The sequence below is a fragment of the Rutidosis leptorrhynchoides genome, chromosome 4, assembly GCF_046630445.1.
Source record: "Rutidosis leptorrhynchoides isolate AG116_Rl617_1_P2 chromosome 4, CSIRO_AGI_Rlap_v1, whole genome shotgun sequence".
In the NCBI taxonomy this organism is placed as follows: Eukaryota; Viridiplantae; Streptophyta; class Magnoliopsida; order Asterales; family Asteraceae; genus Rutidosis; species Rutidosis leptorrhynchoides.
Genome location: NC_092336.1, coordinates 20,604,102 through 20,620,900, shown reverse-complemented (window position 1 = coordinate 20,620,900; position 16,799 = coordinate 20,604,102). Strand labels below are relative to the sequence as shown.

The 16,799-nt window shown below is 30.4% G+C and overlaps 1 protein-coding gene across 1 annotated transcript; it reads right to left on the bottom strand.

Annotated features, from left to right (window-relative positions):
• Positions 1–7,017: 7,017 nt before the first annotated feature.
• Positions 7,018–8,641, bottom strand: LOC139840466 (uncharacterized). Its single transcript, XM_071830731.1, has 3 exons — positions 8,236–8,641; positions 7,457–7,929; positions 7,018–7,158 (listed from the first exon to the last, which is right to left on the bottom strand). The coding sequence occupies exons 1-3, from the start codon at positions 8,639–8,641 to the stop codon at positions 7,018–7,020; spliced, it is 1,020 nt and encodes a 339-aa protein (XP_071686832.1).
• Positions 8,642–16,799: the final 8,158 nt, after the last annotated feature.

The following is a 16,799-nucleotide window of genomic DNA, read 5'->3' as shown; positions in this document are numbered from 1 at the left end:
AGAATAACTAGTACTGCCTCGTTAAAAACCTTGCTAAAGAAAACTCATTGGGATAAAACTTTAGCTAAGGGAAAAAGAGTGCAGCATAAAGTTGACTCCCCCTCAAGTAGGCAACGCCTGAGTTGTTACATCTTCTGAACATGCCTCATGCCAATATTATGAACGTGTGTTCTGAAAATAGCAGTTAGCAGTGCTTTGGTATAAAGATCAGCAGAGTTGTTGATTGAACGTATCTCATTTTAATCTGGTTGTCTTTTACGATATCTTGAGTATATGAGAAAAATCTGAGGTTTTCATCTGAAACTGTATCATCTAAATCTTTTATGTACAAGTTTGGCCCTCGTGATTTGTCTACAGTCTCCTTCATGGTTTGTTCAAACCGTTGTTTCAGTTCCTATTCCCTTTCAGTCTTTTTCTGAGCCTTACCAATATACCATTCTTTTCCATCAAACTTATGACCGTTAAGACCGTTTATAGCTTTAGCGCCTCGTCAGCATTTATGTTTTGTTCTGTCATTTTTGATACTCTTCTTTTATTTGTATTATGTAAGCTGTATTATCTTCATAGATAGTTGTTACGCTTTTATAGCGTTCTAGTCCACAAGAATCAATAATGATTTGTATCATTGATCTTTACTAAAATCATTCCCGAGTAGCTTCATGTAATGCAATCACTTCGGCATGATTTGATGATGTTGCAACAAGTGTTTGTTTTGAGAACGTCATGATATTGCGGTGCCTCCATTTAGGAATACATATCCAGTTTGAGATTTAGCTTTATGTAGATCGGATAAATAATCTGCATCTGTATAACCAAACAAATCTTGTTTCGAGTTGTTAGAATAAAATAATTATAAATCAGTAGTTCCCCGAAGGTATCAAACTATTTGTTTGATCCCATTCCAATGTCTTTTGGTAGGGGCTGAGCTGAACCTTGTCAACAAATTAACTGCAAAAGAAATGTCAGATCTTGTATAATCTATAAGATACATAAGAACCTCAATTGCACTAAAATATAGAACTTCCGATCTGTTAAAATTTTCATGATCTTCGCAGGGATGAAATAGATCAGTGTCAATATTAAGTGATCTAACAACAATGAGTTTGTCTTTAAAAAAAAAATGTTTTAAAATCTTTTCGGTATAAGTTGTTTGATGTACAAGTAAACCATTAGGCATATGCTCAATTTGCAATCCAAGGTAATACTTGGTTTTTTCAAGATCTTTCATTTCAAAATAATTCTTTAGAAGTTGAATGATTTCATAGATCTCTTTATTTGTTCATATGATGTTAAGAACATTGACATAAACAACTACGATCTCATATCCGAACATTGTTTTTATAAAACATACGTGCAAAATAAGTTTATATTTATACCCTTTTTTTTTATCAAGTAGTCATTTAATCGGTTATACCACATACGTCCCGTTTGTATAAACCCACTTAGAAATCTTTGTGATTTAATGGAATATATTCCCTTGGGTTTTACATTAGATGCTTATGATACCTTAACCCTTTAGGTATATTCATATATATCACTATTAAGTGATCCATACAGATAAGTAGTAACAACATTCATGAGATGCATTTAAATAACTACCAGGTTGATTAAGTATCTAATAAGTAATTGTATCCATTACAGGAGGATAATTTTTCCTCCTAATTCATTTCTGGTCTTTGTGGGAAATATTGAGTTACAAGTCTAGTTTTGCCTTGTAACTTCATTTGCACATTTCTTTTCGGATAAAAATTCATTTGTATCCCATACGTTTCACATCTTTAAAAGTGATAACGATTGATCTGAAAACTTTTCTTTTATCGAGCGATTCTAATTCAGCTCTTATTGCTCCTTTCCATTGAGCTCAATCATGTCCATTTTGTATATTCAATGACAGATTTTAGTTCCAGATCATCATCTTTATTCATGATGTCATTGTAACATTATATGAAAATATCTCATAGAGATTTTAGTTTCATTTCGGTTCCATAATATTGCATAATTTATCGCAATTTTAGTATTTACATTTATCAATATCCTCTGCAGAAGGAATATTGATTTGTGGTTCTTCTTGAACACTTTCTCTTACCTCATTATCAGCTGATTTTCTTTTTCGAGGATTTTTATCTTCGGAACCAATTGATCTTCCACGTTTGATGCGTGGCAAAGACTCAACAGTGACATTATTGCCAGCTTTTGGAATTTCAGTTCGAGCTGGAGCATTTATCGCTGGTATATATGATTTAGTCACTTTTTTATATCTGTAAATGCATAAAGTAATTAATTTGCAAGTTCTTGCATATGCATTATTTTTGAACTTTCGTTTCACATTCTTTTGTGCGAGTTCAATATACCTTAATTGATGTTCACATCATGAAGCATCATTTTATTTTTTATTTTTATTTCTCCCCCTAATCTAGGGAACAATGTTTTATTAAAATGACAATCAGCAAAACGTGCTGTAAAAACATCACCCATCACGGGTTCAATATATCTTATGATTGAAGATGTTTTATATCCAAAATATATTATCATCTTTCTTTGAAGAACCATTTTATTGTGTTGTGGTGATACAATTGGAACATACACTGCACAACCAATGTTTTAAGGTAGAAAATATTTGGCTCTTGGCCAAAATCAAGTATTAAGTGAAAATATTTTACGACTTCCACATGGTATAATGCGAATTAATGTCGCAGCATGTAAATTTACATGTCCACATATAAATATTGAGAGATTTGTACTCATTATCAATTGTCTAGTTATTAGCTGTAAGCGTTTATCTATTGATTCAGCTAAACCAATTTTGTGTATGCACATGAGCAACTGGATGTTCAACAACAATCCCTGTAGATATATAATGATCATTAAATGCTTGAGATGTTAACTCACCAGCATTATCAAGTCTCATCCTTTTAATGGTGTAATCAGAATAATGTGTTCTCAATTTAATAATTTGTGCAAGAAACTTTGCAAATGCCATATTACGGCTTGATAACATACAAATATGAGACCATCCGCTAGATGCGTCTATTAGAACCATGAAATATCAAAATGGTTCACATGATGGATGAATTGGTTCATATATCTTACCTTGAATTCTTTCCAGAAACATTTGTGATTCTTTTTCACAATATACTTTTCATTAATCACCATATGTGCTTTCCATTAATCATCATATGTGTTTTTTTTTTTTTTTTATAAATCACCATATGTGTTTTTTTTATCATATATCCTTTTCACCATATACGCTTTTAATCATATGCGCTGTGTTTTTCACCATATGCGCTTTTAATCATATGCGATTTTCATCATATGCGTTGTGCTTTTCATCATATTCGCTTTTTATCATATGCGCTTATCATATGCGATGCGCTTTTTATCATATGCGCTTTTTTATGTGAATAGTAAATTAATTAATTTCGTTTTATTATTCATATGAATTAATTTAGATTTACTATTTTGTTAATTGAGTAATATATATATACATCATATACTTGTGACTCCGAAGGCTCAAATGAATTTGACCATATAGTTATACGTTGTACCTTGCACATTAATTTTCAGTAGAAGCTTTAGATGCATATTATTTTCAGTAGAAGCTTTAGATGCACTTTTTTTTTAATCACCAAATACCACAAACACTTTGTTTGCGTTTGTTCATAGTCATCAATGAAAACCATTTTCTTTAATTTTATTTTATACAATAAAATTAACGCATCATTATTCTTTTCAAAAACAATAATCTATTGTTATTGTTCACTTGTGCCATGTTTAACAACAAAAGTCAACAACCTCTGTCTTGTTTGTTGTGGCAACCAAAAACAACCTTTGCTTTTGTTACCGAGAATCCAAGACCAAAAAACAATTAATTTTTAATTAATCTTTTATCAAAACCATAAATGATTTTATTGATCTACGTTGATATGTCCATAAAGAATTGACGGCTGACCTACTTTTGTAAGTGTATTTCGGCTATCATCCCGAAAACGCACAACGACCTTTTTTTTTTTTAATGAACTATTTGTTTCATATCTAGCTTAGGCAATTATTGTGAACATTTGGTCCCTATAAGAGCATTTATTTTTTAGACTTTTAGTTGATTTGTACTTGTCACAATTAGGGATAGCACCCGCGGGTCGTGGATGCGGATCCATTGGATCCATCACCCGTACCCGCGGATTTTTTTTAAGAGACATCCAATTGAACCATTGTTCGTTGAAACAATTTGACTATATTTTTACTCCCCATTATTAAACGGGCCATTTTGATGCACACTCTTAAAAAAATAATTTGTTTTTTAAGTTTTATTATTCAACCTCCTTTTTTCAACGGTCACATTTTTAACAAAACATTTGACAAGTTTGGAAAAAAGTTTTTTATTGATTATCATCAAAAGTTTTCTATTGTCACTCTACTGGATGGAATTATGGCATACAACCAAAATTGCAACCCAACACTACATAAGAACAAAAAGGTTGTTTTTAATTAACATATGTATATGTGTTAAACTCGGAATAATAATAACTTATTTTAGAAAATTAACATAAGACATGTTGAAACATTTTTGTCACATTTAGCTCATCAAGTCTAATACTTATCATTGATAGATTTTATCACGTCTAGGAGATGTTTACTTTTTTCTTGTATTAAGTCCTACTTTCATTTACCTTTGTTTGGAAAAAAGTTTTTTTTCTTTGCTTTCCCCCTTTCTGTAAAACTCATTTAAACACTTTCTTTGTTTTTTTTTTAAAAAAAAAAACTTCCTTTTTTTTACGTTACCCGTAAATTATAAATATATAAAAAAAACTTTTTGTTTAAATTTTTTTTTCTAGTTTTTAAAAGGCCACTTGACCAATTTTTTAATTCTTTCACAACACCTGATATCGTGATCGTGACCTTTCACCAAAGCAAGAGATATTCTTGATAAACTAAACACGGACTCGTGTTTGAAATTGTCGGCCACAAAAAAATTCATTTGATAAAAGTATATATATTTTTTTTAGTTATAGAAGGAGACCACTTCATTTTCAATACTTCATTTTTGACAAAAAACTATTCCATTTTACCATCCCCTTTTTTTTCTTACTTTAACTTTTAAGATATACTTTTAATAAAAATACAAACTACTTTTTCTTATTTTAACTTTTAAGATTTACTAATAAAAATACAAACTACTTTTTGTATTTTAACTTTTAAGATTTACTTTTAATAAAAGTACAAACTACTTTTTCTTATTTTAACTTTTAAGATTTACTTTTAATAAAAATACAAACTATTTTTTTATTTTAACTTTTAAAATTATAAATTTAAGAATAAACATTAGTATGCATGAAATAAATAATGATTAATTGCATAAGTAATCATAAATGTTAGATAACATATAAAGACCCCGTCGTATTCGTATTGATCGGAATTAATCTCGACCCATGGTACCGTGTTGTCAAATGACGTGTTGCGTACATAAAGTACCGTGTTATCAAATGACGTGTTGCGTACAATCATGAGGTCTTATTAACATAAATATAAATGTTAGTGAAGTTAATAAGAGTTAGATTACAGAAAATATAATTCAGGTGGTATAACCGACCATATATAACTTAAATAACATAAATATAAATGTTAGTGAAGTTAGTAAAAGTTAGATTACAGAAATATAATTCAGGTGGTATAACCGACCATATATAACTTAAATAACATAAATATAAATGTTAGTGAAGTTAGTAAAAGTTAGATTACAGAAATATAATTCAGGTGGTATAACCGACCATATATAACTTAAATAAAATAAATATAAATGTTAGTAGTCCAAAATTTGATATATTCGAGTCTGAAAATTATTAATAATTTCATACCTTGATTAGTGATTCGTGATCGTTTGAGATATCTTTTAATTACACTAAGCTTTTCGTGCTGATAACGTGTTATAATTCAGTAGGCTTATAACTACCTTTAATGGTTATAAGAACAAAGAGAGAAAAAGAGAGAAGAAGGAGAGAAGAAATATTGATATTGATATTTCAAGAGAAATGGTGCACCTTAAATGGTTACCATACATGTCTATTTATAGTATAAAATATTACTATGCAAGAAATATAATAATAATAAAATTAACATCCAATCTAGATATTTTATAACACAATCTAGATATTTTATAACAGTGCTAAATATTCTTCGATACCGTCTAAATTCATCAATCATCAATAGCTAAGGTTTAAACTGAGGCCTTAAGAATGTCTTTATACAGTCCTCATGGTATTATGTTAATGCCCATATGGCTTGGCCTTATCCAAAATAATGTAACCAACAAACTTTTGTACACACTTTTTTTTTTTGGAAAAAACTTGAAATTAAATTAATATCTTTTTTCACGAAAAAGTGAAAAAAGAGGATAGAACATCAATGGTTCATAATGGGTTTACATACTCCCAGTAGCGAAACTTGAACTCAAAGACAGATGGGGCGGATGCGAAAATTTAATAAATTTTTTTATTTTCAGCGGGAGTAAACACTAATAAAAACCTTATTTTTTAGTAAAAAAAATTTAGCGGAAAGTTTTTTTATCCGTTAAATTCAGGTGGGGCGGATACCCCTCTGGGTTACTCTAAGCTCTCCCTACATATTTGAAGCTTACATAACATTACAGTAGCAACAAGCATCCCATCTCAGTAGCCTACATACATACTTGAAGAAATTAAAGAAATACTCTACACAAACAACCATGGTTAAGAGTTCCACATATAAAATTGGTGACGTAGTGGTTTTCAAGATCCTGCTGCAATTTTTTTTTTCCGAACAACTTCAATATTATTAATCACACCTTTCTAGCAAGAAGCTAGAAAAGGTCAAAAACTTACAAAAGCTTTATAAGCCAAGAATTTCAATTTACATCGCGCTTATTTCTACTACTATACCAAATAAATGACATAAAACAAATAGAATCAAATAATAAATTCTTCTTCATTGGGGGTGTGAAAATCACACTATTTCGATACCTCCATAGGTGTCAAACCAAAGAAGCTATGATCGTGAATAACCGTTCCTTAATTTCCATCTTTTCTCGCCAATTGTCATACCATGTAGTTCATTCTTCCCATTCTTTAAGTTCCGGTAAAGAAATGCCGATCCAGCTACGAGTCCTTCTCCAACGATCTTTCGCAACTTGACATTCAAAAAACATGTGACTGATGGATTATATGCACTCTCCGCACATAGCACACGAATATTAGCTATCTCTAGACATCTTCTAGATAGATTTTGCCGTGTCGGTAACCGGTCTCTCAAAATTCTACAAATCAGAATGTTGATTTTGCGCGGGATGCTTCTATGCCATCTTATGAATGGCTCGCTAAAAGGCAACTGGACGTCATCTATATAGCCACTAAGTACTGGCAACAGAAAAGGACATATTGTCTCCCACCGTCCACTGCTATGAATCTAAACCTTGTGTTAGTGTAACCTGACCAATTTTTGAAATCATATCATGTATAGCCTCAATATTCTTGTCACCGATATAAGCACGATTCCATGACCAAACCCAAGAATTATTCTCCACTCTATCCGCAAGGCTACAATCCTTACTCAACTCTAAGTGGTAAAGCCGGCGATATTTGTCCATTAAAAGATCATCTCCCAACCAATTATCATGCCGAAAACGTATACTTCGACCATTACCAATTTTTGCTCGTAAGATATCATGAGGAATTGTACCTTGTCGAATTAGACTATGAAAAGTATCAACAGTATTGGACCATATTCCTTTAAATTTGAGGATCGAGCCATCCATTCCAGCATGTTCTCCATGTATAGCTTTGATAACATTTGCCCAAATCGTATTAGGTGTCACCTTTAATCGCCATATCCATTTAAAAAGAAGAGCATAATTAAATGCTCGTAAACTCTCGATGTCGAGACCAACTTTTTCAAATGACACTAAAGAATGATCACAACTGATCCAATGAATATTTTGTTTGCTTTAAGTGTCACCCAAAAAAAAACTCGTCCTTAAACTTTCGAGGTTCGATAAAATGGTTTCCGGACAACGAAATAAAGAAAGGAAGTATATTCCCAAACTCCCCAACATTGCCTTCACAAGTGTTAACCAACCACCTACCGAGAGAAGACTTGCTTTCCAACCCGAAAGTTTCTTCATAAAACGATCTTCCAATGTTTTCTAAATCGAAACCAAACCCATGTTGACACATATTGAGAGTCCCAAATAAGAAAAAGGTAATTCACCTTTCGAACATCCAAACTCGTGAACGTATGTATCAACCATATCATCTAGAACTCCAATACCAAAAAGATGTGATTTAGCTACGTTGATCTTTAAACCCGAAAATCGATAAAATTCATTAAGAACTATAATAGTATTCGCAAGATTATCCCTATTCCATTCAGATAAAATAATCGTGTCATCTCCGTAAAATAAGTGAAAAATATTAATATGAGGCTTACCTACTTTAACCCCACTAATTGCACTTGAATCCACCTTGTTATTAATGCATAGGTGAAGGCCTTCCATAACTACTAAAAATATAAACGGACTTAACGGATCGCCTTGTCTCAATCCCCGAAATAATGTAAATTCACCGGTAGGGCTCCCATTAACAAGGATTGATGTACGTGCGTTCACAAGACACATACGTATCTGCGCCCTCCTAGTGTCACCAAATCCGAGATTGTAACGACCCGACTTTTTCGACTTATAACTATATTTATTACTTTCACGAAACTGCGTATTTGTGCGTATTGAGCTATATTATATTCTGGAATATTTATTCATAATTAATTACTTTCGTTAATATCTTAGTCTTAATGGACTCTTTACGAAACTGCGTAATCACTTAACTTGATCCTCGAATACTTTTACGACTGTTAGTGTCACTTGTCGTTTAAAACGAGCTATGTACTTTGTACACGTTAAACTTTTGACATAATTGGAATATTATGACTACGTAATACTGATTGTTATTTTCTAATGACAATTACTTGGCTTATTGGTTGCTTAATTACGCTTAATGTTTTACTAGTGCACACTAGTTAGTCTTAATGGACTCTTTACCTTAGTGGGCTTAAGCCCACCCTACTCTAGCTAATGGACTTTTAAGTTAACCCAATTTTAATGCAATTATGACCCATTAAAATGTAAGACAAAAATCCATTAAGATGAGCCAACATACTAGCATAATTGTGTGCCATTACTACAACATGTTGCATAGGATCCCAACATACAAGCACCACCTTTGTACCACCACCATGCAAAAAGCAAAACTTGTCCCCCCTTGTCCCCCATAACCGTCGCCACCATGCACCAATACCACCACTATAAATTCAAGCCTCATTCTTCATTTCACACTTCATTTCATTTCTCATTTCACACATACTTACTCTCTAATTTTTTCTCTAGTCTTTCTCACACTAAAATTGTAAGTTCTTGAATTTTCTTCTTCTTCTCTTTTTCTTCTTAATCACGACATCATCATCATCATCATAAGATCAAGCTTTTTAGCTTTTTGATCTTGTTATATCTTTTAGATTCAAACTTTGATTTGAATCCTTCAAGAACATGAAAGATTCAAGCTTTTTAGCTTTGAATCTTCATTACTTTGTTAGATCTAAGTTTTAAGACTTAAGATCACTTTATTTTGTTAAAAGATCAAAACTTGTTTTTATGATCTTCATGTTGAAAGGACCCGTTCATATACATTATAAACGATTCACAATAGTTGATTACATTGCGAGGTATTTGACCTCTATATGATACATTTTATAAACATTGCATTCGTTTTTAAAAGACAAACTTTCTTTACATCGAAAATTGATAGGCATGCATACCATTTCATAATATCCACTATCCAACTATAAATTGATTTAATAATAATCTTTGATGAACTCAATGACTCGAATGCAACGTTCTTCGAAATATGCTATGAAAGACTCCAAGTAATATCTTTAAAATGAGCAAATGCACAGCGGAAGATTTCTTTAACACCTGAGAATAAACATGCTTTAAAGTGTCAGCCAAAAGGTTGGTGAGTTCATTAGTTTATCATAATCATTTATTTCCATCATTTTAATAGACCACAAGAATTTCATTTCCAGTTCTCATAAATATGCGTTCCATGCATAGAGACAAAAATAATCATTCATATGGTGAACACCTGGTAACCGACATTAACTAGATACATATAAGAATATCCCCTATCATTCCAGGATCCTCCTTCGGACATGATATAAATTTCGAAGTACTAAAGCATCCGGTACTTTGGATGGGGTTTGTTAGGCCCAATAGATCTATCTTTAGGATTCCCGTCAATTAGGGTGTCTGTTCCCTAATTCTTAGATTACCAGACTTTAATAAAAAGGGGAATATTCGATTTCGATAATTCAACCATAGAATGCAGTTTCAATTACTTGTGTCTATTTCGTCAAACATTTATAAAAGCGCATGTATTCTCAGTCCCAAAAATATAAAGGGTAAAAAGGCAAATGAAACTCACCATACTGTATTTCGTAGTAAAAATACATATAACGTCATTGAACAAGTGCAAGGTTGGCCTCGGATTCACGAACCTAAATTAATTATATATATTTATGTGTTGGTCAATATTTGTCTAACAAATTAGGTCAAGTCATAGTGTACCACAATCCTAATGCTCGAGACTAATATGCAAAAGTCAACAAAAGTAAATTTGACTCAAAATAATTTCTAAAAATCTATACATGATTAATATATAGTTTAAATATCGTCGTTTTATATTTTTAAATATTTTTTAAAAGATTTATTAGAGTAAATAATATAATTTATTTATTAATAAATAAAATTTTATATTAAATTTATATAATAAAATATACTTTTATATATATTAAGTAATAAAATTTATAGGGTTCATTTAATATCATAAAAATAATATGATAGGTATTATTAAAGTAAGTTATTACACGTAGTAAAATATATTTGTATCACATATTTATTTGATAAAATAATATCTATAATGATAGTAAGTAAAAGTTGTATTATTTTGTAATAATAATTATTATTATAAAAATATCAATATTTATAATTACTAAGATGACATTATGATAAAACGATAATTCTAATTATGATAACTTTAATATTTAAAATAATTTTTAATATTATCTTTAAAATAATAATTCTATTTAAAATAATAATAATAATGATATTTTATAGTAACAATGACATTTCTATTAAAATGATAATTTTTGTTAAAATGATAGTTTTAATACTAACGATACTTTTAATAATAATAGTAATGATAAAAATAATAAGAACGATAATTTTATCTAAATCAATATCTTATAATATTTTAATTTCATCATGATACTCTTACTCATTATTTCCTAATCGTTTCATTTAATAGCTTTTAATCGTCTTTTATATCGTGTTCATAATAATGATAATAATAGTAATCAAAATAATTAGGTGTTACAAATATTTGTTTTAATTACACTAATATTAATAATGATAGTTACTATAACATTATTAACGATAATACTAATAATTATCTTAATGATAATATAGTAATAATAATAATAACAATAATAATAACCATTTTTAAATAATGATATACATATTAATAATGATAATAATAATAATAATAATACTAATACTAATAATAATAATAATAATAATAATTGGATAATAATAATAATACTAATTATAACTTTAATGATAATAACGATAGTAATAATAAAAAAATAACAATTTTTAATGATAAATTCCTTTTATTGATAAAGATAATAATAATCATAATAATAAGATAAAACTAGAAAGACGATAAAAACGACGATAATAATAATCATTTTTAATAAAAATATCGAAAATTCAATTGATTATAACTTCTAATCCGTTCATCGAAACCATTCGATATCTAAAGGAAAAGTTCTTAATTTTTCGCTAGCTTTCCAAGGACATGCATATCTTATACCTTATCTCAACCGCAAGTGTAACTAATTCAAGATTCTACCTAACCTGTCTAAGGGCAATATCAAAAGTACAAGCATGCATAATCCTAAATACTCGAGCACTAGTCAGGGATACACTATTAGTATGTAAAAGTTAAATTATGAGTACTCACGTATCAATATTGAGATTCAATATTGCAGGAAAGGTACGTAAACGCAACAGAAATGATAAACACTATATCGACCTCACGAGCATACCCATGAACCATACTCAATCACCTTCATAGCTATAACCCATAATTTCCTTAATCCTATCCTACTCGAAAAACAATTTTGAAACCACTCGGACAGTACTCCGTCGTAATATTTTATGTATACTAATAATATCTTGAAATAATACGGAGTAAATATATATATGTAAATCAATTGAGAGAGTTTAGAGAAAAATATTTTCAAGTTTCTATGAAATAATAAAACCTATTGAATTCTATTTATAATAGATTTTTGAATTATTAAAGTGAATTATTAAAGTATGAATTATTAAAGTGAATTATTAAAGTATGAATTATTAAAGTGAATTATTAAAGTATGAATTATTAAAGTGAATTATTAAAGTATGAATTATTAAAGTATGAATTATTAAAGTGAATTATTAAAGTTAAAGTAAACTAAAAATAAAGTAAAGGTAAAGTTTAAGTATAGTAAAAGTATAAAACTATGTACGTATAATACGCGTATAAATATATATAATATTAATTTAAATCGTTATATATATTTAATAAAATATAAATATCGTTATCTTTATCATACTAGTTAAGTAATGAGTTGTCAAAAGTGGTTCTAGATATTTATAAAAGTTATATACGTTTTAATAATAAAGTTCTTTTTAAACTGAAAACGTTTTTGTACGTTTGAAACTAAATAGATCAATCGAGTCTTTATGAGATTCAATCTTCCACTATCCTTTGTCTAGTTCTCAATGATTGACAATTTGTTCTTATTTATAAATCACTTTACCATTTTCCGAATATTGTTAAAATGGAAAGATTTCTCAAATCAACGTGGACCTTTCAACAGAGACTTGTAATCATAATTCAATATATCTCATAATTCAATCATTTGATCTTATCTTCTAATTCCATTGATAAACATTTTGAAACAGACACAATCATATAAAGTATTTAATCTAATATTTTGTTTACGTTTCAAGTTATAATATATATACACATATACATATATAATCATATTCGTTTAATGGTTCGTGAATCGTTGGAACTTGGTCGAGGTTGAATGAATGTATGAACATAGTTTAAAATTCTTGGAATTCAACTTAACAAATATTGCTTATCGTGTCGGAAACATATAAAGATTAAAGTTTAAATTTGGTTGGAAATTTCCGGGTTGTCACAGTACCTACCCGTTAAAGAAATTTCGTCCCGAAATTTGAGTGGAAAGGTCGTGAATGATAATAAGTATGTTTTCATGATGCATACGGGCTGAAAATTAGAGTTTTATCATCAGCGAATAATTTGGATAAACAATCCATTTATATGAAGAGTACGAATGAAGCTAACATAGAAGAGTGAAATGAGTAAGTGTAGATTCATCTTATCATTTGACGTAGATATGATTGATTCCCAGATTTCAAGGGATTTGAAGAAAATCTTCTTAATAAGATTTGACTCTCCAGTAATCAAGGGAATTAGGATCCGCTTTAAATGCGATCGTCCATTTTAATTGTTCTGTCGGAGATTTTCTTATAAATTCACCTCCTTCGTTTCCTTACAACTCACACCTTCTGTTGATGCATTTTATGCAAGTCCCTAGACATCTACCCACGTCCATTGTAGGTACAACAATTTACAGGCCACCATGATTGCTCGTTATTATCCTATCCGTGTTTGTATGTGGTTACAGGAACTGCAGGAATGAGATTTAGATGTTTGACTATGTTAGACTTAGTCAGACGTACGAGTGAAGCCTCACTAGTACGGCTGACAGGCTCATACGCACGGTTGATGCTGAGCTAAGTCACAATTACAACCTAAATGAGAAGACATGAGTGAGTGATCACCCGTAAGCTGATGAAGCCAACTCGTACGTGTGATGAATGAATCGTATGGGTGAGTCAACAGCAGGGGTATATAAAGTCTTATGTTCTTCATTTTAGGTTAAGCCTCTCATTTGTTACACACACTCAGATCTAGTGAGCTCATCCGATTCTCTCTCAGTCCAAATCACCCAGGTGGTGAATAATAGCTCTAGGTGTTGATCTAATCACACTTGATTTAGTTGTGGTTTGACTAAATTAATCAAAAAAAAAAAACTTAACCTATTCACTAGAGGGTTTGATTCACTTATTCCGCCATTGTGTGAGTTAAATCTGTTGATTTCTAAGTTCCTAGTCATGTTTCATCACCTTCTATTCTTTCCCTCTCAACTCATATTTTAAAGTATTCATCAATATGCTCCATCCAGTTCTGATTCTCGATATACTTCTAACTTTCATATCGGTCATTCTTCTTTTTCATCTACCGCCGGAAGAATCTATTTACTTATACTATACTCTTGGGTTTATAGTGTTTCTAGTTCTCCCGTGTCTTTATATTGCTATATGCATAGATATATATGATTTATAATTTTTGGTTTGTCGTTGGGCTTTATATGTTCCCTTATATTTCAAAGTCTCTGCTTCTGTCTTCTATAATCATTATCATTCACAGTTAATGCTCTCTTTTATTTGCTGCAATTTATACCTCAATTTCTGTTTCGGAGTTTTGTCCTTTTGTTTCTTCTTCTTGCGATTAAGCACCGCTTGTAATGGTCCAGAATTCACAGATATGAATTTCGGAATGAACATTGTTAATGTTCTAGGAAGGAAATTGTGATGGCACGATCTTGACTTGTCAAATTACTAGAATACCTTGGAAAAGGCCGAATCATCAAGAAATATTTTCTTGATATTTTAGAGGTTAAATAGAATACAAGAGTCGTATAACATGGCACATGATGATGTTATGATCTGTGAATCATCACGTTCCATTTAGAAACTCAGCATGACTTACTGTAATATAATCACATTGATCAAGTGTCATTATATTATACTAATTCATGCTTCAGTTCCCAACACTACTTCAAAATATTCCTATTTTAAACTTGAATGTTTCAGAATTTAGAAACTAAAATAGTTTCTTTTATGATGTAATACAGATAGCGCGAAGAGGTAAATGATTTCAAATAAGAAAAATTAAGAAAATATCTTCAGAAATATGGAGGATATTTATAATGAAAGATATGATGATATTTTAGAATTTCTAATATCAGAGGATGATGAAGAATATTGTCCGCAGGGGTTTAGAGTCAGGAGCAAGGTATTCGTTAATGACTTCAGCAGGTACTGAATCATTTAGATCCTTTGAAGTCGGGTTCAGTCTTTGTAATTTGTCCACAGCCTCCTTCCTACTTTGCTCAATCCGTTTTCCAGTTCCAAAACTTCTCTTTTTCTGCGCTTTGCCAGCACACTTCATCATTATCATCCAGATTTTACCGTTTAAAGTCGTTTATAGTTTTTACTGCTTCATCAGCATTTTTTTTTCGGAGAACCAATTCGTAATTCGGAGTGTTTTTCAGAAACTTCACATTCAAATTAAGTCCAGAAGATAGACGTTATATATACACATATAACTGTTGGTGTAGACATGCTGCGAGATTTCAAAATACTGATTGCTAATTCCCAATGATTCGTATGGCAATTCTCATTACAAGATGCGAATGAGTAAATGATGGGGTTTCAATGAATAATTATAATGACTTTTTGGAGAGGCTAAAGTCAAAGGGTAATGAAGTTGTTGGTACATCTGCTAATAATATGGTGGAATGTAAAAGGTTCCCTGATAACGATGGTGTATATCTCAAGGTTATAATAAGGTTAGTCTGACTGAAAAGTCGAAGTTGACTTGCGGGAGCTGTGACAAAACTGGCTACTTTGAATAGGAGTCGCAAAGTTATTTTTGCTAATAAATGCCAAAGAATCTGACGCGGATACGTTGTTTAAACTTTTACTTTGGTTTCAAGAGTTTTTCGGGTACATAACTGTGGGTAACATGTGGTTGGATCATCATCTCGATTGCTCATCATTCGAAGTGTCTTCAGAAATTTTCGAAGGGTTTGAACACAGATTGTAATCGTTAACATACATTTGAAGTTCTAACACAGTTTTGAAGTCAAAATATAGCTTGTGAAAGATGTAAGGATCTAAGAGTGATGATTTTGGTCATATCTCAAGTTGAATTTTGAGATTTCAAAATCAGAATATGTAATTAAATTTTGAATGAGTATGGTTGTTTTGATTTCTATAAAAGAATGTATATTATTGTGAAAGTAGGGAGTATAATGGATGATTTGCTGAATCAGATTCGAAGAATGTAACATATTAATTGTGAATTTATATATCTCTCGGGTATTACCTACCCGTTAAAAAAAATTTCACAATTAATATTTTGTACAAAAGAATTTTATTACAGTCTTTATGAAAATATATATATGTATATTTTCTTCAGATGTAACATTGATTTAATGAGTTAATGTTAAATTAAACTCATTTGATTTACGGTTGAAACTAGAATTGAATAATCCCTAAAGGCTTTAAAAAGTACATAACTTTTACGCAGTATTTCTTTAATGACATTGAAATTATGAATCAATACTTCGTTATTTGTTGATGTATGATGTTCGGTTCGTGGAATTCTTGTGAATTTCGCAAAGTACGAATGATGTTATCTGAAAAATTTCGGGTACATCGATGATGAAAGTGTAAAATCAAATATATACTTGATTTATTATGAATTAGAATTTGTTGAATTGCGACAGAGATT